Source organism: Coregonus lavaretus (assembly GCF_964263955.1).
Source record: "Coregonus lavaretus genome assembly, chromosome: 21".
Lineage (NCBI taxonomy): Eukaryota > Metazoa > Chordata > Actinopteri > Salmoniformes > Salmonidae > Coregonus > Coregonus lavaretus.
The window spans coordinates 1,310,705-1,338,348 of record NC_140008.1 but is presented as its reverse complement, the minus strand read 5'-3'; the positions used below and the strand labels follow the sequence as shown (position 1 = coordinate 1,338,348).

At 46.4% G+C, this 27,644-nt stretch overlaps 1 protein-coding gene across 1 annotated transcript in view; it reads right to left on the bottom strand.

Annotated features, from left to right (window-relative positions):
* Positions 1-2,496: 2,496 nt before the first annotated feature.
* The window catches only part of dennd4a (DENN/MADD domain containing 4A), a gene marked incomplete at its 5' end in the record, with an annotated part of 133,672 nt that continues 108,524 nt past the window's right edge, over positions 2,497-27,644 (bottom strand). The window contains 11 exons of the mRNA XM_084185653.1: positions 2,497-3,079; positions 5,163-5,227; positions 5,704-5,878; positions 14,197-14,317; positions 14,561-14,784; positions 14,828-15,168; positions 15,243-15,425; positions 20,052-20,221; positions 23,615-23,706; positions 25,232-25,457; positions 25,731-26,683. Of these exons, the coding sequence (XP_084041779.1) occupies positions 2,943-3,079; positions 5,163-5,227; positions 5,704-5,878; positions 14,197-14,317; positions 14,561-14,784; positions 14,828-15,168; positions 15,243-15,425; positions 20,052-20,221; positions 23,615-23,706; positions 25,232-25,457; positions 25,731-26,683 (2,687 nt within the window). The 3' untranslated portion in view covers positions 2,497-2,942. The remainder of the gene's footprint in view (positions 3,080-5,162; positions 5,228-5,703; positions 5,879-14,196; positions 14,318-14,560; positions 14,785-14,827; positions 15,169-15,242; positions 15,426-20,051; positions 20,222-23,614; positions 23,707-25,231; positions 25,458-25,730; positions 26,684-27,644) is intronic.

Here is a 27,644-nt window from a genome sequence, read left to right as displayed (position 1 = left end):
CACACCCCTACCTTTTTTTTAAAGGTATCTGTGACCAACAGATGCATATCTGTATTCCCAGTCATGTGAAATCCATAGATTAGAGCCTAATGAATTTATTTCAATTGACTGATTTCCTTATATGAACTGAAACTCAGTAAAATCTTTGAAATTGTTGCATGTTGGGTTTATATTTTTGTTCAGTGTAGAATCACGTTTGTTTGAAATTGTCAGTGTAGCCCAAATGCAAAAACACTGTGATATAATACATGATGTTTATAAAAACTGGACCTGTGAACCAGGATGTTTCTCCCATACAGAATCAGACAAACCAGAAACAAATGTTTATTATTCTGGGGGTTTATTCAGAATGTAAAACAGTCTGTAGATCCAGTCGGGCAGATTCCAGGAAAACAAATCTTACAAATTAGTATTAAACTGTGGTAAAAATGATACATATTATATATTCAAAGACATAACAGTGCTCCAACAGTGTAAACAACAACATATTGATACCTATAGTGACGATATGGTGATATCATGGTCAATGTGTATAGTAGTTACATACAGGACTCTCCAACCCTGTTCCTGGAGAGCTACCCTCCTGGAGGTTTTCAATCCAACCCTGTTCCTGGAGAGCTACCCTGCTGGAGGTTTTCACTCCAACCCTGTTCCTGGAGAGCTACCTACCTTCCTGGAGGTCCTTTTATGATTAGTATTCAAATATTTATCAAAGTAATTTTTGAACCTATTAAGGACTCTATTCAATCCGTATCGCGGAAGTTCAGCGTTACAGCGTGATTTAATTTGAAAGGCAATTTTCCCGCGTTATCGGAGACTGCGTTCACGGTAAACGCTGCATATGTAGCCTCAATGGGAAATGACCTTTACATTTCTATCAGGTAAATCAGCAACACTTCAGCGATCCAGATTGAATAGAGCCATAAGTCTCATTGTAATTATGAGTGAAATGACCTTTACATTTCTATCACGCAAATCAGTAACGCTTCAGCCATCCAGATTGAATAGAGCCATAAGTCTCATTGTAATTATGAGTGAAATGACATTGATTTTATAATATCACAGTACTTTTCCTTGCCGGTAAACAAGCAGTGTATTTCTGCTTTCTTTAACAACAGTCTGACATGGTAAACAAGACATTTTGTTGAATAATCCTCAACCTAAAGCCTAAAGCTAGTCAACTGTCATCAAGTGCTGTTTTGTTTTATCCGCTCTTTAGGAAGGAATGTAAGGAATTATTTTAGATTAGAACCATTCTGTTGTGGAATGATGTGTAACTCTTCTCGAACCAGCTCATTCACAATATACAAAATATTCCCTTGTTGGTGATATTGTGACGGTTTCAGAATACAGATACCTTGACGTGTAACATATTTCACTGTGACACAGTTCTTCTACCTTCCATCCTAACACTGGAGTATGGATCATGGTCAAACGTAGTGCACTATATAGGACTGATCTACCAACCACGGTGCATCAATAAATAACTACTCAATATTATTTGTACAGTCAGTCAGTCACAATTTACCCATGATACCGCACGTTTTCATGCTCTCACACACATGGCCAATGGATCCTTCATTTTTTTAAATGTGTACTGGTCCTGCCAGAGGGGAGTCAAAGAAAAGCAGTCATGTGAGTTTGCAGAATGTGAAAGTATGACATCATCCTCAGTATGAGCAGTAAGACGGGCACCATACCCGATCATAGTACAGCAGCTGTGTACGTATCACAGTTCAACTGAATGACTAAAAATAAAAAAAAAGGTCCAAATGTTTACTGTAAATTATTACTATAACTGATATTTGTTCACAGTTAATGTAAGTTACTCTTTGGAAAGTGCTAGAATCACATGAGAGACTTTTACATTACACCCGACAACACTCCCATCACAACAGTAAAACACTCCTGACTGTGGTACAGAAAACACACTAAGCTTGAAGCTCACACAACAAAAACAGAAACAAAACATTTACAAGTTAATCAGATACAGATTGTCTTAAAATATATAGAATATATCACATGGTATATTACAAACATTTGAGTCATGTAATAATAGTGAAAATACAGAGGAATAATACCATGTCATACCATGTCATACCATGTCATAGAATGTCATACCGAGAATACCATGTCATACCATGTGGTCCTATTGTAATGCCATGTAATAGAATGCAATACCATGTCATACCGAATCCCGGAGCTGACTAGGTGAAAAGTCTTCCGATGTGCCCTTGAGCAAGGCACTTAACTCTAATTGCTCCTGTAAGTCGCTCTGGATAAGAGCGCCTGCTAAATGACTCAAATGTAAAATGTCCTATTGTAACAGTGTGGAGCGTCTCTGAAAGCTTCTAGTATATTTTCTGTGTATTTGTTACACATTGTGCTTCAGTGTCTGAACATGTCGGGTCCCAATGACTTTCCTCCCCATGCCTGGGGTATCAGGTGGGCTGGCCCTGAGGATTTCACCCCAACAGAGAGGGGCCAGAGAGAAGGGCTGGTGGTAGGTAAGCAGCAGTCATGTTTTGGGAGGGATGGGATGGATGGAGAGGAGAGAACGTTGGGTAGCAGCCAGGGGGAGGTGAGTAGGGGGTACTTCACAAACTAGGCTGCCCAAAGGTCCTCCAGAGGAGGGGAGGTGAGTAGGGGGTACTTCACAAACTAGGCTGCCCAAAGGTCCTCCAGAGGAGGGGAGGTGAGTAGGGGGTACTTCACAAACTAGGCTGCCCAAAGGTCCTCCAGAGGAGGGGAGGTGAGTAGGGGGTACTTCACAAACTAGGCTGTGAAGTCTTCCGGATGGAGAGGAGAGAACGTGAGGTGGGGAGATCACAGACTAGGCTGTGAAGTCTTCCGGATGGAGAGGAGAGAACGTGAGGTGGGGAGATCACAGACTAGGCTGTGAAGTCTTCCGGATGGAGAGGAGAGAACGTGAGGTGGGGAGATCACAGACTAGGCTGCCCAAAGGTCCTCCTACATTCCATGACCCCTGCTCCTGGTGGCCGGTCACAGTTGTGTGTCAGCTTCACCTGGCTGGGGCTGAGGCGGTCGTACGCAATCTTGTACTCACGATCAAATGCATCTGGAACAGAGAAGCAAGGCAAAGGGTTAGTTTACAATCAGAGATATTATTACTATTACTGATCATGATGTGGTTGGTTAACCTACTTAGCGACCATGATGGTAGAATACAACAGGGTTACCTAGCGACCATGATGGTAGAATACAACAGGGTTACTTAGCGACCATGATGGTAGAATACAACAGGGTTACCTAGCGACCATGATGGTAGAATGCAACAGGGTTACTTAGCGACCATGATGGTAGAATACAACAGGGTTACTTAGCGACCATGATGGTAGAATACAACAGGGTTACTTAGCGACCATGATGGTAGAATGCAACAGGGTTACTTAGCGACCATGATGGTAGAATGCAACAGGGTTACTTAGCGACCATGATGTAGAATGCAACAGGGTTACTTAGCGACCATGATGGTAGAATACAACAGGGTTACTTAGCGACCATGATGGTAGAATACAACAGGGTTACTTAGCGACCATGATGGTAGAATACAACAGGGTTACTTAGCAACCATGATGGATACATAATAAACCCCAGGAAGAGTAGCTGCTGCCTTGGCAGGAACTAATGGGGATCCATAATAAACCCCAGGAAGAGTAGCTGCTGCCTTGGCAGGAACGAATGGGGATCCATAATAAACCTCAGGAAGAGTAGCTGCTGCCTTGGCAGGAACTAATGGGGATCCATAATAAACCCCAGGAAGAGTAGCCGCTGCCTTGGCAGGAACTAATGGGGATCCATAATAAACCCCAGGAAGAGTAGCCGCTGCCTTGGCAGGAACTAATGGGGATCCATAATAAACCCCAGGAAGAGTAGCTGCTGCCTTGGCAGGAACTAATGGGGATCCATAATAAACCCCAGGAAGAGTAGCTGCTGCCTTGGCAGGAACTAATGGGGATCCATAATAAACCTCAGGAAGAGTAGCTGCTGCCTTGGCAGGAACTAATGGGGATCCATAATAAACCCCAGGAAGAGTAGCTGCTGCCTTGGCAGGAACTAATGGGGATCCATAATAAACCCCAGGAAGAGTGGCTGCTGCCTTGGCAGGAACTAATGGGGATCCATAATAAACCCCAGGAAGAGTAGCTGCTGCCTTGGCAGGAACTAATGGGGATCCATAATAAACCTCAGGAAGAGTAGCTGCTGCCTTGGCAGGAACTAATGGGGATCCATAATAAACCCCAGGAAGAGTAGCTGCTGCCTTGGCAGGAACTAATGGGGATCCATAATAAACCCCAGGAAGAGTGGCTGCTGCCTTGGCAGGAACTAATGGGGATCCATAATAAACCCCAGGAAGAGTAGCTGCTGCCTTGGCAGGAACTAATGGGGATCCATAATAAACCCCAGGAAGAGTAGCTTCTGCCTTGGCAGGAACTAATGGGGATCCATAATAAACCCCAGGAAGAGTAGCTGCTGCCTTGGCAGGAACTAATGGGGATCCATAATAAACCCCAGGAAGAGTAGCTGCTGCCTTGGCAGGAACTAATGGGGATCCATAATAAACCCCAGGAAGAGTAGCTGCTGCCTTGGCAGGAACTAATGGGGATCCATAATAAACCCCAGGAAGAGTAGCTGCTGCCTTGGCAGGAACTAATGGGGATCCATAATAAACCCCAGGAAGAGTAGCTGCTGCCTTGGCAGGAACTAATGGGGATCCATAATAAACCCCAGGAAGAGTAGCTGCTGCCTTGGCAGGAACTAATGGGGATCCATAATAAACCCCAGGAAGAGTAGCTGCTGCCTTGGCAGGAACTAATGGGGATCCATAATAAACCTCAGGAAGAGTAGCTGCTGCCTTGGCAGGAACTACTGGGGATCCATAATAAACCCCAGGAAGAGTAGCTGCTGCCTTGGCAGGAACTAATGGGGATCCATAATAAACCCCAGGAAGAGTAGCTGCTGCTTTGGCAGGAACTAATGGGGATCCTTAATAAATACAAATATGTGAGAAAAACTTCTCAATGTATTTCTCTAAATGTCTATTGTAAATTTGACTGCCCTGAAGTGACATGTTTAGGATGAATTAGAAAGATGACAGATAGCTTCGAAAGTAGAGAGGGAAAGACATGGTTTCAACTCACCGATATTGATGTTGCTCTTTCCCAGAGCGGTCAGCGCCAGGAAGAGGAGATCTCTGTACAGACTCCTGTAGAATAGAAAGAGAAGGGTTTGTGTGTGTGTGTGTGTGTGTGTGTGTGTGTGTGTGTGTGTGTGTGTGTGTGTGTGTGTGTGTGTGTGTGTGTGTGTGTGTGTGTGTGTGTGTGTGTGTGTGTGTGTGTGTGTGTGTGTGTGTGTGTGTGTGCGTCCAGACAGGACGATTAAGGACGACATTTGACTACTCTTAACCCCGCCATTGACATTAGATTTTGTATATAAATAAAAAAAACGGCCACAAAAAAGCTATTTCCTGCTGCTTTTTTTATTGTAAGAGTGTTGCAGAATCACAAATCTGCTAATGGTTTGTCTCAAAACCTCCCTTTTTAAAAGGTATCCATGAGAAGGTGGACATTATTTATGCAGGAATTAAACTAATCACAAGCTGCACTATTCTAAACTTGTTTTTTTTATATAACTGCAAAGTCACTATTTTTTTTTAAATGTTACAGGTTTTACGTTTTATACCTCTGTCTGCTGAAGCCCAGCTCTGGACCTAGCAGCTGCAGGATCTGACTGATAGGCTGGTAGACATCACTCTTCTGGAGGTTCTTCACTATACCCTGTAGGACCTCAGCAGAGAAGAGGTGGTCCTGGGGCTGGCCCTCCTCATACACTGTTCCACTGGCTGAGGGGTTAGAGCCTAGAGAGACAGGGGCACAGAGTTAGCACCTAGACAGAGACAGGGGCACAGAGTTAGCACCTAGACAGGGGCAGAGAGTTAGCACCTAGACAGGGGCAGGGGCACAGAGTTAGCACATAGACAGGGGCACAGAGTTAGCACCTAGACAGAGACAGGGGCACAGAGTTAGCACCTAGACCGAGACAGGGGCACAGAGTTAGCACCTAGACCGAGACAGGGGCACAGAGTTAGCACGTAGACAGAGACAGGGACAGAGAGTTAGCACCTAGACAGGGACAGAGAGTTAGCACGTAGACAGAGACAGGGGCAGAGAGTTAGCACCTAGACAGAGACAGGGGCAGAGAGTTAGCACATAGACAGAGACAGAGAGTTAGCACATAGACAGGGACAGAGAGTTAGCACCTAGACAGGGACAGAGAGTTAGCACCTAGACAGGGACAGAGAGTTAGCACCTAGACAGAGACAGGGGCAGAGAGTTAGCACATAGACAGAGACAGGGGCAGAGAGTTAGCACATAGACAGAGACAGGGGCAGAGAGTTAGCACCTAGACAGGGACAGAGAGTTAGCACCTAGACAGAGACAGGGGCAGAGAGTTAGCACATAGACAGAGACAGAGAGTTAGCACCTCGACAGAGACAGGGGCAGAGAGTTAGCACCTAGACAGAGACAGGGGCAGAGAGTTAGCACCTAGACAGAGACAGTGGCAGAGAGTTAGCACATAGACAGGGGCAGAGAGTTAGCACCTAGACAGAGACAGGGGCAGAGAGTTAGCACCTAGACAGAGACAGGGGCAGAGAGTTAGCACATAGACAGGGACAGAGAGTTAGCACATAGACAGGGACAGAGAGTTAGCACATAGACAGAGACAGGGGCAGAGAGTTAGCACCTAGACAGGGGCAGAGAGTTAGCACCTAGACAGGGGCAGAGAGTTAGCACCTAGACAGGGGCAGAGAGTTAGCACCTAGACAGGGGCAGAGAGTTAGCACCTAGACAGGGACAGAGAGTTAGCACCTAGACAGAGACAGGGGCAGAGAGTTAGCACATAGACAGAGACAGAGAGTTAGCACCTCGACAGAGACAGGGGCAGAGAGTTAGCACCTAGACAGAGACAGGGGCAGAGAGTTAGCACCTAGACAGAGACAGGGGCAGAGAGTTAGCACATAGACAGGGACAGAGAGTTAGCACATAGACAGAGACAGGGGCAGAGAGTTAGCACCTAGACAGGGGCAGAGAGTTAGCACCTAGACAGGGGCAGAGAGTTAGCACCTAGACAGGGGCAGAGAGTTAGCACCTAGACAGGGACAGAGAGTTAGCACCTAGACAGAGACAGGGGCAGAGAGTTAGCACCTAGACAGGGACAGAGAGTTAGCACCTCGACAGAGACAGGGGCAGAGAGTTAGCACCTAGACAGAGACAGGGGCAGAGAGTTAGCACCTAGACAGAGACAGGGGCAGAGAGTTAGCACCTAGACAGGGACAGAGAGTTAGCACCTCGACAGAGACAGGGGCAGAGAGTTAGCACCTAGACAGAGACAGGGGCAGAGAGTTAGCACCTAGACAGGGGCAGAGAGTTAGCACATAGACAGAGACAGGGGCAGAGAGTTAGCACCTAGACAGAGACAGGGGCAGAGAGTTAGCACCTAGACAGAGACAGGGGCAGAGAGTTAGCACCTAGACAGAGACAGGGGCAGAGAGTTAGCACCTAGACAAGGGCAGGGGCAGAGAGTTAGCACAGAGACAGGGGCAGAGAGTTAGCACCTAGACAGGGGCAGAGAGTTAGAGAGTTAGCACCTAGACAGAGACAGGGGCAGAGAGTTAGCACTAGACAGAGACAGGGGCAGAGAGTTAGCACAGAGACAGGGGCAGAGAGTTAGCCCTAGACAGGGCAGAGAGTTAGCACCTAGACAGAGACAGGGGCAGAGAGTTAGCACCTAGACAGGGGCAGAGAGTTAGCACCTAGACAAGGGCAGGGGCAGAGAGTAGCACCTAGGACAGGGCAGAGAGTTAGCACCTAGACAGAGACAGGGGCAGGAGAGTTAGCACCTAGACAGAGACAGGGGCAGAGAGTTAGCACATAGACAGAGACAGGGGCAGAGAGTTAGCACCTAGACAGAGACAGGGGCAGAGAGTTAGCACCTAGACAGAGACAGGGGCAGAGAGTTAGCACATAGACAGAGACAGGGGGCAGAGAGTTAGCACATAGACAGGGGCAGAGAGTTAGCACCTAGACAGAGACAGGGGCAGAGAGTTAGCACCTAGACAGGGGCAGAGAAGTTAGCCCTAGACAGGGCAGAGAGTTAGCACCTAGACAGAGACAGGGGCAGAGAGTTAGCACATAGACAGAGACAGGGGCAGAGAGTTAGCACCTAGACAGAGACAGGGGCAGAGAGTTAGCACCTAGACAGAGACAGGGGCAGAGAGTTAGCACATAGACAGAGACAGGGGCAGAGAGTTAGCACATAGACAGGGGCAGAGAGTTAGCACATAGACAGAGACAGGGGCAGAGAGTTAGCACCTAGACAGGGGCAGAGAGTTAGCACCTAGACAGAGACAGGGGCAGAGAGTTAGCACCTAGACAGAGACAGGGGCAGAGAGTTAGCACCTAGACAAGGGCAGGGCAGAGAGTTAGCACCTAGACAGAGACAGGGGCAGAGAGTTAGCACCTAGACAGAGACAGGGGCAGAGAGTTAGCACATAGACAGGGACAGGGGCAGAGAGTTAGCACATAGACAGGGGCAGAGAGTTAGCACATAGACAGAGACAGGGGCAGAGAGTTAGCACCTAGACAGAGACAGGGGCAGAGAGTTAGCACCTAGACAGAGACAGGGGCAGAGAGTTAGCACCTAGACAGGGGCAGAGAGTTAGCACCTAGACAGAGACAGGGGCAGAGAGTTAGCACCTAGACAGGTGCAGAGAGTTAGCACCTAGACAGGGGCAGAGAGTTAGCACCTAGACAGAGACAGGGGCAGAGAGTTAGCACCTAGACAGAGACAGGGACAGAGAGTTAGCACCTAGACAGGGACAGGGGCAGAGAGTTAGCACAGAGACAGGGGCAGAGAGTTAGCACATAGACAGAGACAGGGGCAGAGAGTTAGCACCTAGACAGAGACAGGGGCAGAGAGTTAGCACCTAGACAGAGACAGGGACAGAGAGTTAGCACCTAGACAGGGACAGGGGCAGAGAGTTAGCACCTAGACAGGGGCAGAGAGTTAGCACATAGACAGAGACAGGGGCAGAGAGTTAGCACCTAGACAGAGACAGGGGCAGAGAGTTAGCACCTAGACAGGGGCAGAGAGTTAGCACCTAGACAGGGGCAGAGAGTTAGCACCTAGACAGAGACAGGGGCAGAGAGTTAGCACCTAGACAGGGGCAGAGAGTTAGCACCTAGACAGGGGCAGAGAGTTAGCACCTATACAGAGACAGGGGCAGAGAGTTAGCACCTAGACAGAGACAGGGACAGAGAGTTAGCACCTAGACACAGAAGTCGAGACAAATTTGACCCCAATAACTACCATGGGATATGCGTCAACAGCATCCTTGGGAAAATCCTCTGCATTATCATTAAAAGCAGACTAGTTCATTTCCTCAGTGAAAACAATGTACTGAGCAAATGTCAAATTGTCTTTTTACCAAATTACCGTACGACAGACCACGTATTCACCCTGCACACCCTAATTGACAAAGGCAAAGTCTTCTCATGCTTTGTTGATTTCAAAAAAGCTTTTGACTCAATTTGCATGAGGGTCTGCTATACAAATTGATGGAAAGTGGTGTTGGGGGAAAAACATACAACATTATAAAATCCATGTACACAAACAACAAGTGTGCGGTTAAAATTGGCAAAAAACACGCACATTTCTTTCCACAGGGCCATGGGGTGAGACAGGGATGCAGCTTAAGCCCCACCCTCTTCAACATATATATCAACAAATTGGCGAGGGCACTAGAACAGTCTGCAGCACCCGGCCTTACCCTACTAGAATCTGAAGTCAAATGTCTACTGTTTGCTGTTGATCTGGTGCTTCTGTCCCCAACCAAGGAGGGCCTACAGCAGCACCTAGATCTTCTGCACAGATTCTGTCAGACCTGGGCCCTGACAGCAAATCTCAGTTTAACAAAAATAATGGTGTTCCAAAAAAGGTCCAGTTGCCAGGACCACAAATACTAATTCCATCTAGACACCGTTGCCCTAGAGCACACAAAAAACTATACATACCTCGGCCTAAACATCAGTGCCACAGGTAACTTCCACAAAGCTGTGAACGATCTGAGAGACAAGGCAAGAAGGGCCTTCTATGCCATCAAAAGGAACATAAAACTCAACATACCAATTAGGATCTGGCTAAAAATACTTGAATCAGTTATAGAATCCATTGCTCTTATGGTTCTGAGGTCTGGGGTCCGCTCACCAACCAAGAATTCACAAAATGGGACAAACACCAAATTGAGACTCTGCATGCAGAATTCTGCAAAAAAATATCCTCTGTGTACGAAAAACACAAAATAAAATGCATGCAGAGCAGAAATCGGCCGATACCCGCTAATGATCAAAATCCAGAAAAGAGCCGTTAAATTCTATAACCACTTAAAAGGAAGCGATTCCCAAACCTTCCATAACAATGCCATCACCTACAGAGAGATGAACCTGGAGAAGAGTCCCCTAAGTAAGCTGGTCCTGGGGCTCTGTTCACAAACACAAACAGACCCCACAGAGCCCCAGGACAACAACAACACAATTAGACCCAACCACATTTTATTTAACCTTTATTTAACCAGGTAAGCCAGTTGAGAACAAGTTCTCATTTACAACTGCGACCTGGCCAAGATAAGGCAAAGCAGTGCGATAAAAACAACAACACAGAGTTACATATGGGGTAAAACAAAACATAAAGAATACCTGACCACTGTGACTGACTCAAACTTAAGGAAAGCTTTGACTATGTACAGACTCAGTGAGCATAGCTGTCACGGAATCAGCCGAGGCTGCTCCTCCTCCTTGCTCGGGCAGGCTTCGGCGTTCGTCGTCCCCGGAGTACTAGCTGCCACCGATCTAGGTTTCTGTGTTTGACTTGTTTTGTCTTGATTGTGTACACCTGTTTCCTATTATGTTGTATTGTATTCCTTATTTAACCCTCTGTCGTTCATTGTGTGTTGTGTGTGATTGTTCTCGTCATTTTCGGCAGTTGCTGTTGTGCGGGTATTCCCCTCCCTGTTTGGAGGTTGTTTTGTATTCTGGTTACTTTGTTAAGTAAAGTATCGTTTCCAGTAGCTCGGTGTCCTGCGCTTGACTTCGCCTACCGCATTCACGTCGCATTTTGACAATAGCCTTGCTATTGAGAAAGGCCGCCGTAGGCAGACCTGGCTCTCAAGAGAAGACAGGCTATGTGCACACTGCCCACAAAATGAGGTGGAAACTGAGCTGCACTTCCTAACCTCCTGCCAAATGTATGACCATATTAGAGACACATATTTCCCTCAGATTACAGCGACCCACAAAGAATTTGAAAACAAATCCAATTTTGATAAACTCCCTTATCTACTGGGTGAAAAACCACAGTGTGCCATCACAGCAGCAAGATTTATGACCTGTTGCCACAAGAAAAGGGCAACCAGTGAAGAACAAACACCATTGTAAATACAACCCATATTTATGTTGATTTATTTTCCCATTTGTACTAACTATTTGCACATTGTTACAACACTGTATATAGACATAATATGACGTTTGAAATGTCTCTATTATTTTTGTGAGTGTAATGTTTACAGTTAATATTTATTGTTTATTTCACTTTTATTTACTATCTACTTCACTTGCTTTGGCAATGTTAACATACGTTTCCCATGCTAATAAAGCCCATAAATTGAAATTGAATTGAAATTGAATTGACAGAGAGTTAGCACCTAGACAGAGAGTTAGCACCTCGAAAGGGACAGAGAGTTAGCACCTAGACAGGGACAGAGAGTTAGCACATAGACAGGGACAGAGAGTTAGCACCTAGACAGGGACAGAGAGTTAGCACCTAGACAGAGACAGAGAGTTAGCACCTAGACAGGGGCAGAGAGTTAGCACCTAGACAGAGACAGGGGCAGAGAGTTAGCACCTAGACAGGGACAGAGAGTTAGCACCTAGACAGGGACAGAGAGTTAGCACCTCAAAAGGGACAGAGTTAGCACCTAGACAGGGGCAGAGAGTTAGCACCTAGACAGGGGCAGAGAGTTAGCACCTAGACAGGGGCAGAGAGTTAGCACCTAGACAGGGACAGAGAGTTAGCACCTAGACAGGGACAGAGAGTTAGCACCTAGACAGGGACAGAGAGTTAGCACCTCAAAAGGGACAGAGTTAGCACCTAGACAGGGGCAGAGAGTTAGCACCTAGACAGGGACAGAGAGTTAGCACCTAGACAGGGGCAGAGAGTTAGCACATAGACAGAGACAGGGGCAGAGAGTTAGCACCTAGACAGGGACAGAGAGTTAGCACATAGACAGGGACAGAGAGTTAGCACCTAGACAGGGGCAGAGAGTTAGCACATAGACAGAGACAGGGGCAGAGAGTTAGCACATAGACAGAGACAGGGGCAGAGAGTTAGCACCTAGACAGGGGCAGAGAGTTAGCACATAGACAGGGACAGGGGCAGAGAGTTAGCACATAGACAGGGGCAGAGAGTTAGCACATAGACAGAGACAGGGGCAGAGAGTTAGCACCTAGACAGGGGCAGAGAGTTAGCACCTAGACAGAGACAGGGACAGAGAGTTAGCACCTAGACAGAGACAGAGAGTTAGCACATAGACAGGGGCAGAGAGTTAGCACAGAGACAGGGGCAGAGAGTTAGCACCTAGACAGAGACAGGGACAGAGAGTTAGCACCTAGACAGAGACAGAGAGTTAGCACCTAGACAGGGGCAGAGAGTTAGCACCTAGACAGGGACATAGTTAGCACCTCGAAAGGGACAGAGAGTTAGCACCTAGACAGGGACAGAGAGTTAGCACCTAGACAGGGACAGAGAGTTAGCACCTAGACAGGGACAGAGTGTTAGCACCTAGACAGAGACAGGGACAGAGAGTTAGCACCTAGACAGAGACAGGGGCAGAGAGTTAGCACATAGACAGAGACAGAGACAGAGAGTTAGCACCTAGACAGGGACAGAGAGTTAGCACATAGACAGAGACAGAGACAGAGAGTTAGCACCTAGACAGAGACAGAGAGTTAGCACCTAGACAGAGACAGAGAGTTAGCACCTAGACAGGGGCAGAGAGTTAGCTCCTAGACAGGGGCAGAGAGTTAGCACCTAGACAGGGGCAGAGAGTTAGCACCTAGACAGGGGCAGAGAGTTAGCACCTAGACAGAGACAGAGAGTTAGCACCTAGACAGGGACAGAGAGTTAGCACCTAGACAGGGGCAGAGAGTTAGCACCTAGACAGGGGCAGAGAGTTAGCACCTAGACAGGGGCAGAGAGTTAGCACCTAGACAGAGACAGGGGCAGAGAGTTAGCACATAGACAGAGACAGGGGCAGAGAGTTAGCACCTAGACAGAGACAGAGAGTTAGCACCTAGACAGGGACAGAGAGTTAGCACCTAGACAGAGACAGAGAGTTAGCACCTAGACAGAGACAGAGAGTTAGCACCTAGACAGAGAGTTAGCACCTAGACAGAGACAGAGAGTTAGCACCTAGACAGAGACAGAGAGTTAGCACCTAGACAGAGACAGAGAGTTAGCACCTAGACAGAGACAGAGAGTTAGCACCTAGACAGAGACAGAGAGTTATTACCTCGACAGAGACAGGAGGGGTTAGACTCTACAGAGAGACAGGGACAGGAGTGTAAAGGATGTCATGCTTCTTGCTTCCACCTGATTCAGCTCACACTACTCAATGTAACTCTGTGTTGTTGTTGTTTTTATGGCACTGCTTTGCTTTATCTTGGCCAGGTCGCAGTTGTAAATGAGAACTTGTTCTCAACTGGCTTACCTGGTTAAATAAAAAGGTGAAATAAATAAAAAATAAATAAAATATAAATCTCTGGCACACATGATTTCCTCCTGGAGCATTTAAACTCATCGCGCCATTGAAAAAGGCCTCCTTCAATTATCAACACTTCAGGCTGAGGAGGGAGTTTCACATATCTGATACAGGAACAGGAGGTCAAATACACACCGTGTGTCCTATCATTACTACGTAGTGATTAGACTGGAGGGAACAGCAATGTACTGAAGAGTAGGGAGGCCCATTATTGACCAGAGAGCAGTGAGGTCATCACTTTTGTAAAGTGCTTTGTACTTTGGAAAATCACTTTACGAATCCGATCAATTCTGATCACTTACAGTGTGTGTGCCAGAGCATGTAGAGGGGTTGGACCGGGTCCTGGTGTAGGTCCAGGTTATCCCACAGGATCCGGACCAGGACATGTTTACTGTCCTCTGAAGACACACTCTGGGCTGGGACCTGACAGGAGAGAGAGCATGTGAGAACATCATTAGAAAGACAATACAAATCACTGTCTCTTCCGATCACGTTCAACGACAACTGCTCCAATCCGGCTTGAAGGACCATGTAAAAAAAAACAAAAATAAAAACTCCTATGTGTTCTGTAAATCACCCTAGGTCCAACAACAATCGCCCTAGGTCCCTGTTTAAAGGGACAACGTATACATAATTGAAGGGTACGTTCAGTGTAGTGTAGTATACCTGCAGTAGATGTCCCTGACTGCAGTGCTGAGAGGTCAGGATGAGACCAGGCAGGTTAGAAGGGAGATCCAATCTACGGTAGTACCACACCAGGTTCCAGAACACGATGGGGTGCTGGTCCACGATGCTGGGAGAACTGATCACCTGGTCCCCCTCGTTACACAACAGAGACTCTAGCTCCTTCCACAGAACCAAGGGACTCAGGTAGGGGACCGTCACTGGGGCTGGACAACTACTCACTGGGGAGCTACAAGTTGTAGTTGAGGCAGGGGATGGGGCTGAGGTCGGAGATGGGGCTGAGGTCGGAGATGGGGCTGAGGTCGGAGATGGGGCTGAGGTCGGAGATGGGGCTGAGGTCGGAGATGGGGCTGAGGTCGGAGATGGGGCTGAGGTCGGAGATGGGGCTGAGGTCGGAGATGGGGCTGAGGTCGGAGATGGGGCTGAGGTCGGAGATGGGGCTGAGGTCGGAGATGGGGCTGAGGTCGGAGATGGGGCTGAGGTCGGAGATGGGGCTGAGGTCGGAGATGGGGCTGAGGTCGGAGATGGGGCTGAGGTTGGAGATGGGGCTGAGGTCGGAGATGGGGCTGAGGTCGGAGATGGGGCTGGGCCTGGGACAGGGTCCTGTGGACACCCAGCTACACCCTCAGAGTCCTGTTGCTCCTCTGCTGGAGTTGTGGTTGACTGGGGTGTCAGGGCGCCAGCTGCAGAGACTGTCTCAGGGTTGACTGTCTCAGGGTTGACTGTCTCAGGGTTGACTGTCTCAGGGTTGACTGAAACAGGGTTGACTGTCTCAGGGTTGACGGTCTCAGGGTTGACTGAACCAGCCGTGTCCTCTCCTACAGGTGGGCGACTCTCGTCACTGGTCCTAATGAGACAAACATATAGTGGATCTGAGTTGTGTGTATCAGTGGTGGACAGTACTTGAGTAAAAAATACTTTAAAAGTACTACTTACAGTGAGGGAAAAAAGTATTTGATCCCCTGCTGATTTTGTACGTTTGCCCACTGACAAAGACATGATCAGTCTATATTTTTTAATGGTAGGTTTATTTGAACAGTGAGAGACAGAATAGCAACAGATAAATCCAGAAAAACGCATGTCAAAAATGTTATTAATTGATTTGCATTTTAATGAGGGAAATAAGTATTTGACCCCTCTGCAAAACATTACTTAGTACTTGGTGGCAAAACCCTTGTTGGCAATCACAGAGGTCAGACTTTTCTTGTAGTTGGCCACCAGGTTTTCACACATCTCAGGAGGGATTTTGTCCCACTCCTCTTTGCAGATCTTCTCCAAGTCATTAAGGTTTCGAGCCTGACGTTTGGCAACTTGAAACTTCAGCTCCCTCCACAGATTTTCTATGGGATTAAGGTCTGGAGACTGGCTAGGCCACTCCAGGACCTTAATGTGCTTCTTCTTGAGCCACTCCTTTGTTGCCTTGGCCGTGTGGTTTGGGTCATTGTCATGCTGGAATACCCATCCATGACCCATTTTCAATGCCCTGGCTGAGGGAAGGAGGTTCTCACCCAAGATTTGACGGTACATGGCCCCGTCCATCATCCCTTTGATGCGGTGAAGTTGTCCTGCCCCTTAGCAGAAAAACACCCCCAAAGCATAATGTTTCCACCTCCATGTTTGACGGTGGGGATGGTGTTCTTGGGGTCATAGGCAGCATTCCTCCTCCTCCAAACACGGCGAGTTGAGTTGATGCCAAAGAGCTCCATTTTGGTCTCATCTGACCACAACACTTTCACCCAGTTCTCCTCTGAATCAGTCAGATGTTCATTGGCAAACTTCAGATGGGCCTGTATATGTGCTTTCTTGAGCAGGGGGACCTTGCGGGCGCTGCAGGATTTCAGTCCTTCACAGCGTAGTGTGTTACCATTTGTTTTCTTGGTGACTATGGTCCCAGCTGCCTTGAGATCATTGACAAGATCCTCCCGTGTAGTTCTGGGCTGATTCCTCACCATTCTCATGATCATTGCAACTCCACGAAGTGAGATCTTGCATGGAGCCCCAGGCCGAGGGAGATTGACAGTTATTTTGTGTTTCTTCCATTTGCGAATAATCGCACCAACTGTTGTCACCTTCTCACTAAGCTGCTTGGCGATGGTCTTGTAGCCCATTCCAGCCTTGTGTAGGTCTAAAATCTTGTCCCTGACATCCTTGGAGAGCTCTTTGGTCTTGGCCATGGTGGAGAGTTTGGAATCTGATTGATTGATTGCTTCTGTGGACAGGTGTCTTTTATACAGGTAACAAGGTGATATTAGGAGCACTCCCTTTAAGAATGTGCTCCTAATCTCAGTTCGTTACCTGTATAAAAGACACCTGGGAACCAGAAATCTTTCTGATTGAGAGGGGGTCAAATACTTATTTCCCTCATTAAAATGCAAATCAATTTATAACATTTTTTACATGCGTTTTTCTGGATTTTTTTGTTGTTATTCTGTCTCTCACTGTTCAAATAAACCTACCATTAAAATTATAGACTGATCATTTCTTTGTCAGTGGGCAAACGTACAAAATCAGCAGGGGATCAAATACTTTTTTCCCTCACTGTAAGTAGTTATTTTGGGTATCTGTACTTTACTATTTATATTTTTGACAACTTTTACTTCACTACATTCCTAAAGAAAATAATGTACTTCTTACTCCATACATTTTCCTTGACACACAAAAGTACTTGTTACATTTAGAATGCTTACATTTAGAATTATGGTCCAATTCACGCACCTATCAATTTAACGCGTTGTCGTCCCTACTGCCTCTGATCTGGCGGACTCACTAAACACAAATACTGCGTTTTTAAATTATGTCGGAGTGTTGGAGCGTGCCCGTCTGTCCGTAAAAAAATACAAAAATCGTCTGGTTTGTTTAAGGAATTTGATATATAGCATTTACTTTTATTCAAGTATGACAATTTAGTACTTTTTCCACCACTACATTTAAAACCAGATACTTTACTAGTATTATATTTTAGTAGTATACTAAAGTCTCTGGAGGTAATAGTAGCCGTTCTATGGCTCCTGACCAATTGTGTTATTTTGTGTATTATTTTGCGCTGATCTTAACATTATTTGTACGTAATGTTTCCGCCATCATTTACTATGACCGAAAAGAGCTTCTGGACATCTGAACAGCCATCATTAACCTCCATTTGGACGAGGACTTCTACTTCAATGAGTCGGAGGTGAAAGACATAATGATTATCGCAGACTAGGCCCAAATCCCCGACGCTGGAAGAAGGAGAAGACGGCGCTATAGAGGCCGGCGTGTATCTGACAAGACTACGTCGGAGATAAATCGCCTCTACCCTCCGTTCTATTGGCCAACGTGCAATCACTGGAGAATAAACTGGATGAGCTTTGTTTCGAGACGATCCTATCAACGTGATCTGAAGAACTGTAATATCCTTTGTTTCTCCGAGTCGTGGCTGAACAAGGACATGGTAAATATAAATCTAGCTGGTTTTTCTATACATCGGCAGGACAGAACGGCAGCGTCGGGGGAAGCTCAGGGGAGGAGGTGTGTGTCTCTTTGTTAACAACAGCTGGTGCGCCATCTCTAATATTAAGGAAGTCTCGAGGTTCTGCTCGCCTGAGTTAGACTACCTCACGATAAGCTGTAGACCACACTATTTACCAAGAGAGTTTTCATCTATATTTTTCGTAGCTGTCTGTTTACCACCACAAACCGATACAGCACTCAACGAGCTGTATATGGCCGTTAGCAAACAAGAAAATGTTCACCCAGAGGCGGCGCTCCTAGTGGCCAGTGACTTTAATGCAAGAAAACTTAAATCCGTTTGACCTAATTTGTGTATTGTACAGTATATAGCCAAGTTATCGTTACTCATTGTGGATTTATTCCTCGTGTTCTTTTTATAAAATTATTTATCTTTGTCTCTCTGCATTGTTGGGAAGGGCCCGTTAGTAAGCATTTCACTGTTAGTCTACAACTGTTGTTTACCAAGCATGTGACAAATATAATTTGATTTATTTTACTGGGTGACTTTTACTAGAGTCATTTTCTATTAAGGTATCTTTACTTTTACTCTAGTAGGACAATACAGTACTTTTTCTACCGGCGGTGTGTGTGTTATTGATCCTCACAACATAGGAAACGTGTGTATGTGTGTCGTAGTGTGTGTGTGTATGTCGTAGTGTGTGTGTGTGTGTTTTATCGTAGTGTGTGTGTGTTTTATCGTAGTGTGTGTGTGTGTGTGTGTCGTATTGTGTGTGTGTGTGTTTTATCGTAGTGTGTGTGTGTGTGTTTTATCGTAGTGTGTGTGTCGTAGTGTGTGTGTGTGTTTTATCATAGTGTGTGTGTGTGTTTTATCATAGTGTGTGTGTGTGTCGTATTGTGTGTGTGTGTTTTATCGTAGTGTGTGTGTGTGTCGTAGTGTGTGTGTGTGTTTTATCGTAGTGAGTGTGTGTGTGCGTGTGTGTTGTAGTGTGTGTGTGTTTTATCGTAGTGTGTGTGTGTGTTTTATCGTAGTGTGTGTGTGTGTGTGTGTGTGTGTCGTAGTGTGTGTGTGTTTTATCGTAGTGTGTGTGTGTGTTTTATCGTAGTGTGTGTGTGTGTGTGTGTCGTAGTGTGTGTGTGTTTTATCGTAGTGTGTGTGTCGTAGTGTGTGTATGTTTTATCATAGTGTGTGTGTGTGTGTGTGTGTGTCGTAGTGTGTGTGTGTTTTATCGTAGTGTGTGTGTGTGTGTGTGTGTCGTAGTGTGTGTGTGTGTGTGTGTGTCGTAGTGTGTGTGTGTTTTATCGTAGTGTGTGTGTGTGTGTCGTAGTGTGTGTGTGTGTGTTTTATCGTAGTGTGTGTGTGTGTGTCGTAGTGTGTGTGTGTTTTATCGTAGTTTGTGTGTGTGTGTTTTATCGTAGTGTGTGTGTGTTTTATCGTAGTGTGTGTGTGTGTGTGTGTCGTAGTGTGTGTGTGTTTTATCGTAGTGTGTGTGTGTGTGTGTGTGTTGTAGTGTGTGTGTGTGTGTGTGTTGTAGTGTGTGTGTGTTTTATCGTAGTGTGTGTGTGTGTGTGTGTGTGTTTTATCGTAGTGTGTGTGTTTGTGTTGTAGTGTGTGTGTGTGTGTGTGTTTTATCGTAGTGTGTGTGTGTGTGTTGTAGTGTGTGAGTGTTTTATCGTAGTGTGTGTGTGTGTGTTTTATCGTAGTGTGTGTGTGTTTTATCGTAGTGTGTGTGTGTGTGTGTGTGTGTGTGTGTGTGTGTGTGTGTGTCGTAGTGTGTGTGTGTGTTTTATCGTAGTGTGTGTGTGTGTGTGTGTGTCGTAGTGTGTGTGTGTTTTATCGTAGTGTGTGTGTGTGTGTGTGTTGTAGTGTGTGTGTGTGTTTTATCGTAGTGTGTGTGTGTGTTTTATCGTAGTGTGTGTGTGTTTTATCGTAGTGTGTGTGTGTGTGTCGTAGTGTGTGTGTGTGTGTCGTAGTGTGTGTGTGTTTTATCGTAGTGTGTGTGTGTGTCGTAGTGTGTGTTATCACCTGTGTCTCAGGTCCCTGATCTCTACATTGAGGAAGGGCAGGAAGAGGTTCCCACAGAAGGGACAGGTGGTGTTGAGGTTAGAGTCATCAGCCGTCCATCCCGCCATGATCTCCTCATCGTACACCAGACAGTCACACGTCTTACAGCGACAGCAGCTGGACATCAACACCTGGAGACACAGACCCAGGAAAAGGATTGACTGACTGATTGGAAACAACTAGACAAAGACAACATTAAGTACCAGTAGACATGAGAAACATGGACCAACACAACCAGGAACTGTAGACATCAGATGAATTTGTTTGTCCTACATGCTTTCAAGTCTGCACATCAAGACTCAGACTCCTGAGTCACTCAACAACTCACAATAGAACCAGGAAGAAACTGAGTCGCCATTGTCCAAACAGACTACCAGTCATGGACAGACAGAGAGAGAAGACAGACTCACCTCAGTAGTGTAGTGGTGACTGAGGTGGAAGCAGCTATAACAGGCTATAATAGGCTATAACAGGCTATAACTCTGACCTCAGTAGTGTAGTGGTGACGGAGGTGGAAGCAGCTATAACAGGCTATAACAGGCTATAACTCTGACCTCAGTAGTGTAGTGGTGACAGAGGTGGAAGCAGCTATAACAGGCTATAACAGGCTATAACTCTGACCTCAGTAGTGTAGTGGTGACGGAGGTGGAAGCAGCTATAACAGGCTATAACAGGCTATAACAGGCTATAACAGGATGTAACTCTGACCTCAGTAGTGTAGTGGTGACGGAGGTGGAAGCAGCTATAACAGGCTATAACAGGCTATAACAGGCTATAACTCTGACCTCAGTAGTGTAGTGGTGACGGAGGTGGAAGAGGCTATAACAGGCTATAACAGGCTATAACAGGCTATAACACGCTATAACTCTGACCTCAGTAGTGTAGTGGTGACGGAGGTGGAAGCAGCTATAACAGGCTATAACAGGCTATAACTCTGACCTCAATAGTGTAGTGGTGACTGAGGTGGAAGCAGCTATAACAGGCTATAACAGGCTATAACAGGCTATAACAGGCTATAACTCTGACCTCAGTAGTGTAGTGGTGACTGAGGTGGAAGCAGCTATAACAGGCTATAACAGGCTATAACTCTGACCTCAGTAGTGTAGTGGTGACGGAGGTGGAAGAGGCTATAACAGGCTATAACAGGCTATAACAGGCTATAACTCTGACCTCAGTAGTGTAGTGGTGACGGAGGTGGAAGCAGCTATAACAGGCTATAACAGGCTATAACTCTGACCTCAGTAGTGTAGTGGTGACTGAGGTGGAAGCAGCTATAACAGGCTATAACAGGCTATAACAGGCTATAACTCTGACCTCAGTAGTGTAGTGGTGACGGAGGTGGAAGCAGCTATAACAGGCTATAACAGGCTATAACTCTGACCTCAGTAGTGTAGTGGTGACTGAGGTGGAAGCAGCTATAACAGGCTATAACAGGCTATAACAGGCTATAACTCTGACCTCAGTAGTGTAGTGGTGACTGAGGTGGAAGCAGCTATAACAGGCTATAACAGGCTATAACAGGCTATAACAGGCTATAACTCTGACCTCAGTAGTGTAGTGGTGACTGAGGTGGAAGCAGCTATAACAGGCTATAACAGGCTATAACTCTGACCTCAGTAGGGTAGTGGTGACGGAGGTGGAAGCAGCTATAACAGGCTATAACAGGCTATAACAGGCTATAACAGGATATAACTCTGACCTCAGTAGTGTAGTGGTGACGGAGGTGGAAGCAGCTATAACAGGCTATAACAGGATATAACTCTGACCTCAGTAGTGTAGTGGTGACGGAGGTGGAAGCAGCTATAACAGGCTATAACAGGCTATAACAGGCTATAACTCTGACCTCAGTAGTGTAGTGGTGACGGAGGTGGAAGAGGCTATAACAGGCTATAACAGGCTATAACAGGCTATAACTCTGACCTCAGTAGTGTAGTGGTGACTGAGGTGGAAGCAGCTATAACAGGCTATAACAGGCTATAACTCTGACCTCAGTAGTGTAGTGGTGATGGAGGTGGAAGCAGCTATAACAGGCTATAACAGGCTATAACTCTGACCTCAGTAGTGTAGTGGTGACGGAGGTGGAAGAGGCTATAACAGGCTATAACAGGCTATAACTCTGACCTCAGTAGTGTAGTGGTGACTGAGGTGGAAGCAGCTATAACAGGCTATAACAGGCTATAACAGGCTATAACTCTGACCTCAGTAGTGTAGTGGTGACTGAGGTGGAAGCAGCTATAACAGGCTATAACAGGCTATAACAGGCTATAACTCTGACCTCAGTAGTGTAGTGGTGACGGAGGTGGAAGAGGCTATAACAGGCTATAACAGGCTATAACTCTGACCTCAGTAGTGTAGTGGTGACGGAGGTGGAAGAGGCTATAACAGGCTATAACAGGCTATAACAGGCTATAACAGGATGTAACTCTGACCTCAGTAGTGTAGTGGTGACGGAGGTGGAAGCAGCTATAACAGGCTATAACAGGCTATAACAGGCTATAACAGGCTATAACTCTGACCTCAGTAGTGTAGTGGTGACGGAGGTGGAAGCAGCTATAACAGGCTATAACAGGCTATAACTCTGACCTCAGTAGTGTAGTGGTGACTGAGGTGGAAGCAGCTATAACAGGCTATAACAGGCTATAACAGGCTATAACAGGCTATAACAGGCTATAACTCTGACCTCAGTAGTGTAGTGGTGACTGAGGTGGAAGCAGCTATAACAGGCTATAACAGGCTATAACAGGCTATAACTCTGACCTCAGTAGTGTAGTGGTGACTGAGGTGGAAGCAGCTATAACAGGCTATAACAGGCTATAACTCTGACCTCAGTAGTGTAGTGGTGACGGAGGTGGAAGCAGCTATAACAGGCTATAACAGGCTATAACTCTGACCTCAGTAGTGTAGTGGTGACGGAGGTGGAAGAGGCTATAACAGGCTATAACAGGCTATAACAGGATATAACTCTGACCTCAGTAGTGTAGTGGTGACGGAGGTGGAAGCAGCTATAACAGGCTATAACTCTGACCTCAGTAGTGTAGTGGTGACGGAGGTGGAAGAGGCTATAACAGGCTATAACAGGCTATAACAGGCTATAACTCTGACCTCAGTAGTGTAGTGGTGACGGAGGTGGAAGAGGCTATAACAGGCTATAACAGGCTATAACAGGCTATAACTCTGACCTCAGTAGTGTAGTGGTGACTGAGGTGGAAGCAGCTATAACAGGCTATAACAGGCTATAACAGGATATAACTCTGACCTCAGTAGTGTAGTGGTGACTGAGGTGGAACAGGCTATAACAGGCTATAACAGGCTATAACTCTGACCTCAGTAGTGTAGTGGTGACGGAGGTGGAAGCAGCTATAACAGGCTATAACTCTGACCTCAGTAGTGTAGTGGTGACTGAGGTGGAAGAGGCTATAACAGGCTATAACAGGCTATAACTCTGACCTCAGTAGTGTAGTGGTGACGGAGGTGGAAGAGGCTATAACAGGCTATAACAGGCTATAACAGGCTATAACTCTGACCTCAGTAGTGTAGTGGTGACGGAGGTGAAAGCGTGAGGCATCAGGAGAAGAGTCTGGAGTCTGGGGAGCTCTAGAAGGAGGAGCCAAACCACCTGGAATAATAGAACAGGACATGTCAGACATACCATCAGCCTCTCACATATAGTACAGAAATACATAGTTACCATCAGCCCATCACATATAGTACAGAAATACATAGTTACCATCAGCCCATCACATATAGTACAGAAATACATAGTTACCATCAGCCCATCACATATAGTACAGAAATACATAGTTACCATCAGCCCATCACATATAGCACAGAAATACATAGTTACCATCAGCCTATCACATATAGTACAGAAATACATAGTTACCATCAGCCCATCACATATAGTACAGAAATACATAGTTACCATCAGCCCATCACATATAGCACAGAAATACATAGTTACCATCAGCCCATCACATATAGTACAGAAATACATAGTTACCATCAGCCCATCACATATAGTACAGAAATACATAGTTACCATCAGCCCATGAATATAACTACTTCCAGAAATGCAGTTGTGGTGATTTCACTTGAATACTTTTGGCCGATTGCATTTATTTGATCGTTAAATAATACACGCCAAAACGCTATTAACGATAACAACAAAGTTTTTTGACTTATTTATGACTGTTGACTACTGTTGACGTCTGTTGACGTCTGTTGACGTCTGTTGACTACTGTTGACGTCTGTTGACGTCTGTTGACGTCTGTTGACGTCTGTTGACTACTGTTGACTACTGTTGACTACTGTTGACTACTGTTGACTACTTCTTTATTACTGGGGGATGGGTCACAGAGTGACTGAGGAGGATGTGAAGGAACAGGTTGCCATTCCCTTGAACCAGTAATCAGTGGACTGTTTCTTCTGTACAGGGGGTTCTGGTGTGAACCCGTGTGCCTGAGTCAGTCAGTCTGTCTGCTAGCCTCGTTTCACCCAGCCCCAAAACTCTACATCACTAAGTCATCCTCCTCTTACTACATTTACATTTAGATCACAAATAACTATTCTGCTGCGTAACCAATGTAGAACTTCAACAAGTAGAAATACTTTACTGGCACGACTCTACAAAACATTAAAAACACTCAAAAGTTTCATCATTCAATTCCTTCCCATACGAAAAAAGATCGCAGTCAGAGTGCAGTATAACCGCAGCATGCTGCAAAGACTGCGTACTTTTTGCAGTATAACGGCGGTTATTCTGCAATTACCACGTCCAGAATACCACAGTCACCTGCACTTTTACTGCAGTTTCAAAACGGCAATCTTTTTTTGTAAGGGTTCTACTTTTTTTGAAACAGTTTTTTTTTTTAAAGTATTACAAAAAATATTTTGCATTTTTTGTAATTGATGTTGAATATTATATAACATTCTTGAAATTGTTCCAATAATAATACGTTATAAAATGACTATTTTTGGTGAGGAATTAACCATTTACATTCTGCTAACTTATGTCAAACTGAAAAGCCGCTGAAACTAGCAAACTAGCAAACTAGCAAACTAGCAAACTAGCAAACTAGCAAACTAGCAAACTAGCAAACTAGGGCCCAGAGTGAGAATGATGAGAGACTACTTTACGCACTAGAGAAGGAGTTGTGGCGGAACACCTTGCAGGGCGAGGTGGGGCTCTGAGAGGCGAGGCGTCCCTGGGCTGGGCTCCTCCTCAGGCCCGTGATGCTGCCGTGCTGGGGAGAGGCATAGGAGGTGAACCCTTCAGGGTCCAGGACAGAGCACTCCTCCAATAGAGAGGTGCATTCTGGGTCCACTGAGGTCATTGATGACACGCTGATCTGGTCACAGTTCACATCCTGTGGGAGAGGAGTGTTACTTTTCAAATGGTGCACTTGAATGGTAAATTGCCAAAATGGCATCTTGACAATGATCAGGTTTCAACAAATGACCTGCGCACTGCGATTTACTTTTATTAAAGGTAACTTCAGATTGAGCTGACGTCTGCAGCATTGAGGGAATGTGATCTTGGTGAACATAACATGCCTTTTAATGTATATTGCTGTGCACATGTCGTTAATCTGCGTTGGATCCCGGCCAATGTCTTCCATTAGAGTGATGGTTGTACAAACCTGTGAGAGAGATGTCTGTGACGACAGGCGGGAGTAGAGCCTGCTGGCCTTCTCAGCCACCCCCTTCCCTGCTGACAGGAAGCTGCTCTTAAACATGTCCAGACTAAGAGACGGGGTGAGGAGGGAGTCCATGGAGAAGGTTGAGGAGGGAGTAGGGGAGGAAGGGGAGACCAGGGAGGAAGGACGGAGATGTTCTTTGGGCCTGGAGAAGGGTGAGGAGGGAGTAGGGGAGGAAGGGGAGACCAGGGAGGAAGGACGGAGACGTTCTTTGGGCCTGGAGAAGGGGAGGTGTGAGTTGGCACGAAGCAGGGGAGGAGGGGGTCGGGGGTCGGTGCAGGGGGAGTGGGTCAGGCTGAGGGGCCGAGGTCGGCGGGAGGAGTGTTGAGACGGGGTGGAGGAGGCGTGGACTAGGGGGCTGGATGGGTTCTGAAGGTCCATGCTGGTGGTCCTGCTGCTCAGAGGGCTTGTGGCCTTCATGTACATCTCTATCTCAGCTGCTAGATCCCGACGGGCTGTGGAGGCACTGCTACTGTCCCCGTCAACCTCTGTCTCCATCTCAGCTGCTATCAGGGACAGAGGGTCAAAGCCAGTCTCAACGATACCTGTCCTCTTCACGGCACCACTACTGTTTCTTACACTGCAATCTGCAGCCCCGGCCCCGTCTCCACCACTCCTCGTTTCCACCTCCATGGCAGGCGTCTGTCTGTCCTTACTGCCTTCTCCCAATCTCTCCAGGTCCTGGGTAGGAGCAGCATGACTGGCCTCAGCCTTCCCTGGTCTGCAGTTCGGAGGAGGGGGGCGTTTTGGAGCCGGGCCACGGACCTGCTTGGTGGTGGAGGTGAAGTTGAGTGTGACGGTCCTGAGAGTCCCCTGTCCTCCGGTCAGGTCCAGGGAGTTGGGCCTCAGCCTCCGGTTCTTTGGTCTGGTACCACAGGGGTCCTGACTCATAGGACCTAAAGACACAACAGTTGGTAAATCAGATGATAGCTGATCTACAGCCCTTTTCAAAACCTCTCCACAGGGACACCCAGCCAGAACTAAATCAACAAAAAACTGAACCAGCTGATTCAAGTAGTCAAGGGGTTGGGGATTAGTTGACAACACAGGTGGCACCTTAACTGGGGAGGACGGGCTCATGGTAATGGCTGGAACGGAATCAGTGGAATCCAACACATCAAACACATGGTTTCCATGGTGATACCGTTCCATTCACTCCGTTCCAGACATTACTATGAGCCCGTCCTCCCCAGGCCACCTTGTGTTGTCAACTCTTTTTGTGAGAAGTGTTGACATGCTGAATCGGACACCCCCATGCATACCCCACAAGACATACCACCAGAGGTCTCTTCACAGTCCCCAAGTCCAGAACAGACTATGGGAGGTGCACAGTACTACATAGAGCCATGACTACATGGAACTCTATTCCACATCAGGTAACTGATGCCAGCAGAAGAATCAGATTTAAAAAACAGATAAAAATACACCTTATGGAACAGCGGGGACTGTGAAGAGAGACACACAGGTACACACACACATGATACATGCACACACACACATGATAACATATACACTCTACACACACGTACACATGGATTTTGTACTGTAGATATGTGGTAGTAGAGTAGAGGCCTGAGGGCACACACTTAATGTGTTGTGAAAAGTGTTATGAATTTTAATGTAATATTTGTAATTGTAGAATGTATAACTGCCTTAATGTTGCTGGACCCCAGGAAGAGTAGCTGGGATCCATAATAAACCCCAGGAAGAGTAGCTGCTGCCTTGGCAGGAACTAATGGGGATCCATAATAAACCTCAGGAAGAGTAGCTGCTGCCTTGGCAGGAACTAATGGGGATCCATAATAAACCCCAGGAAGAGTAGCTGCTGCCTTGGCAGGAACTAATGGGGATCCATAA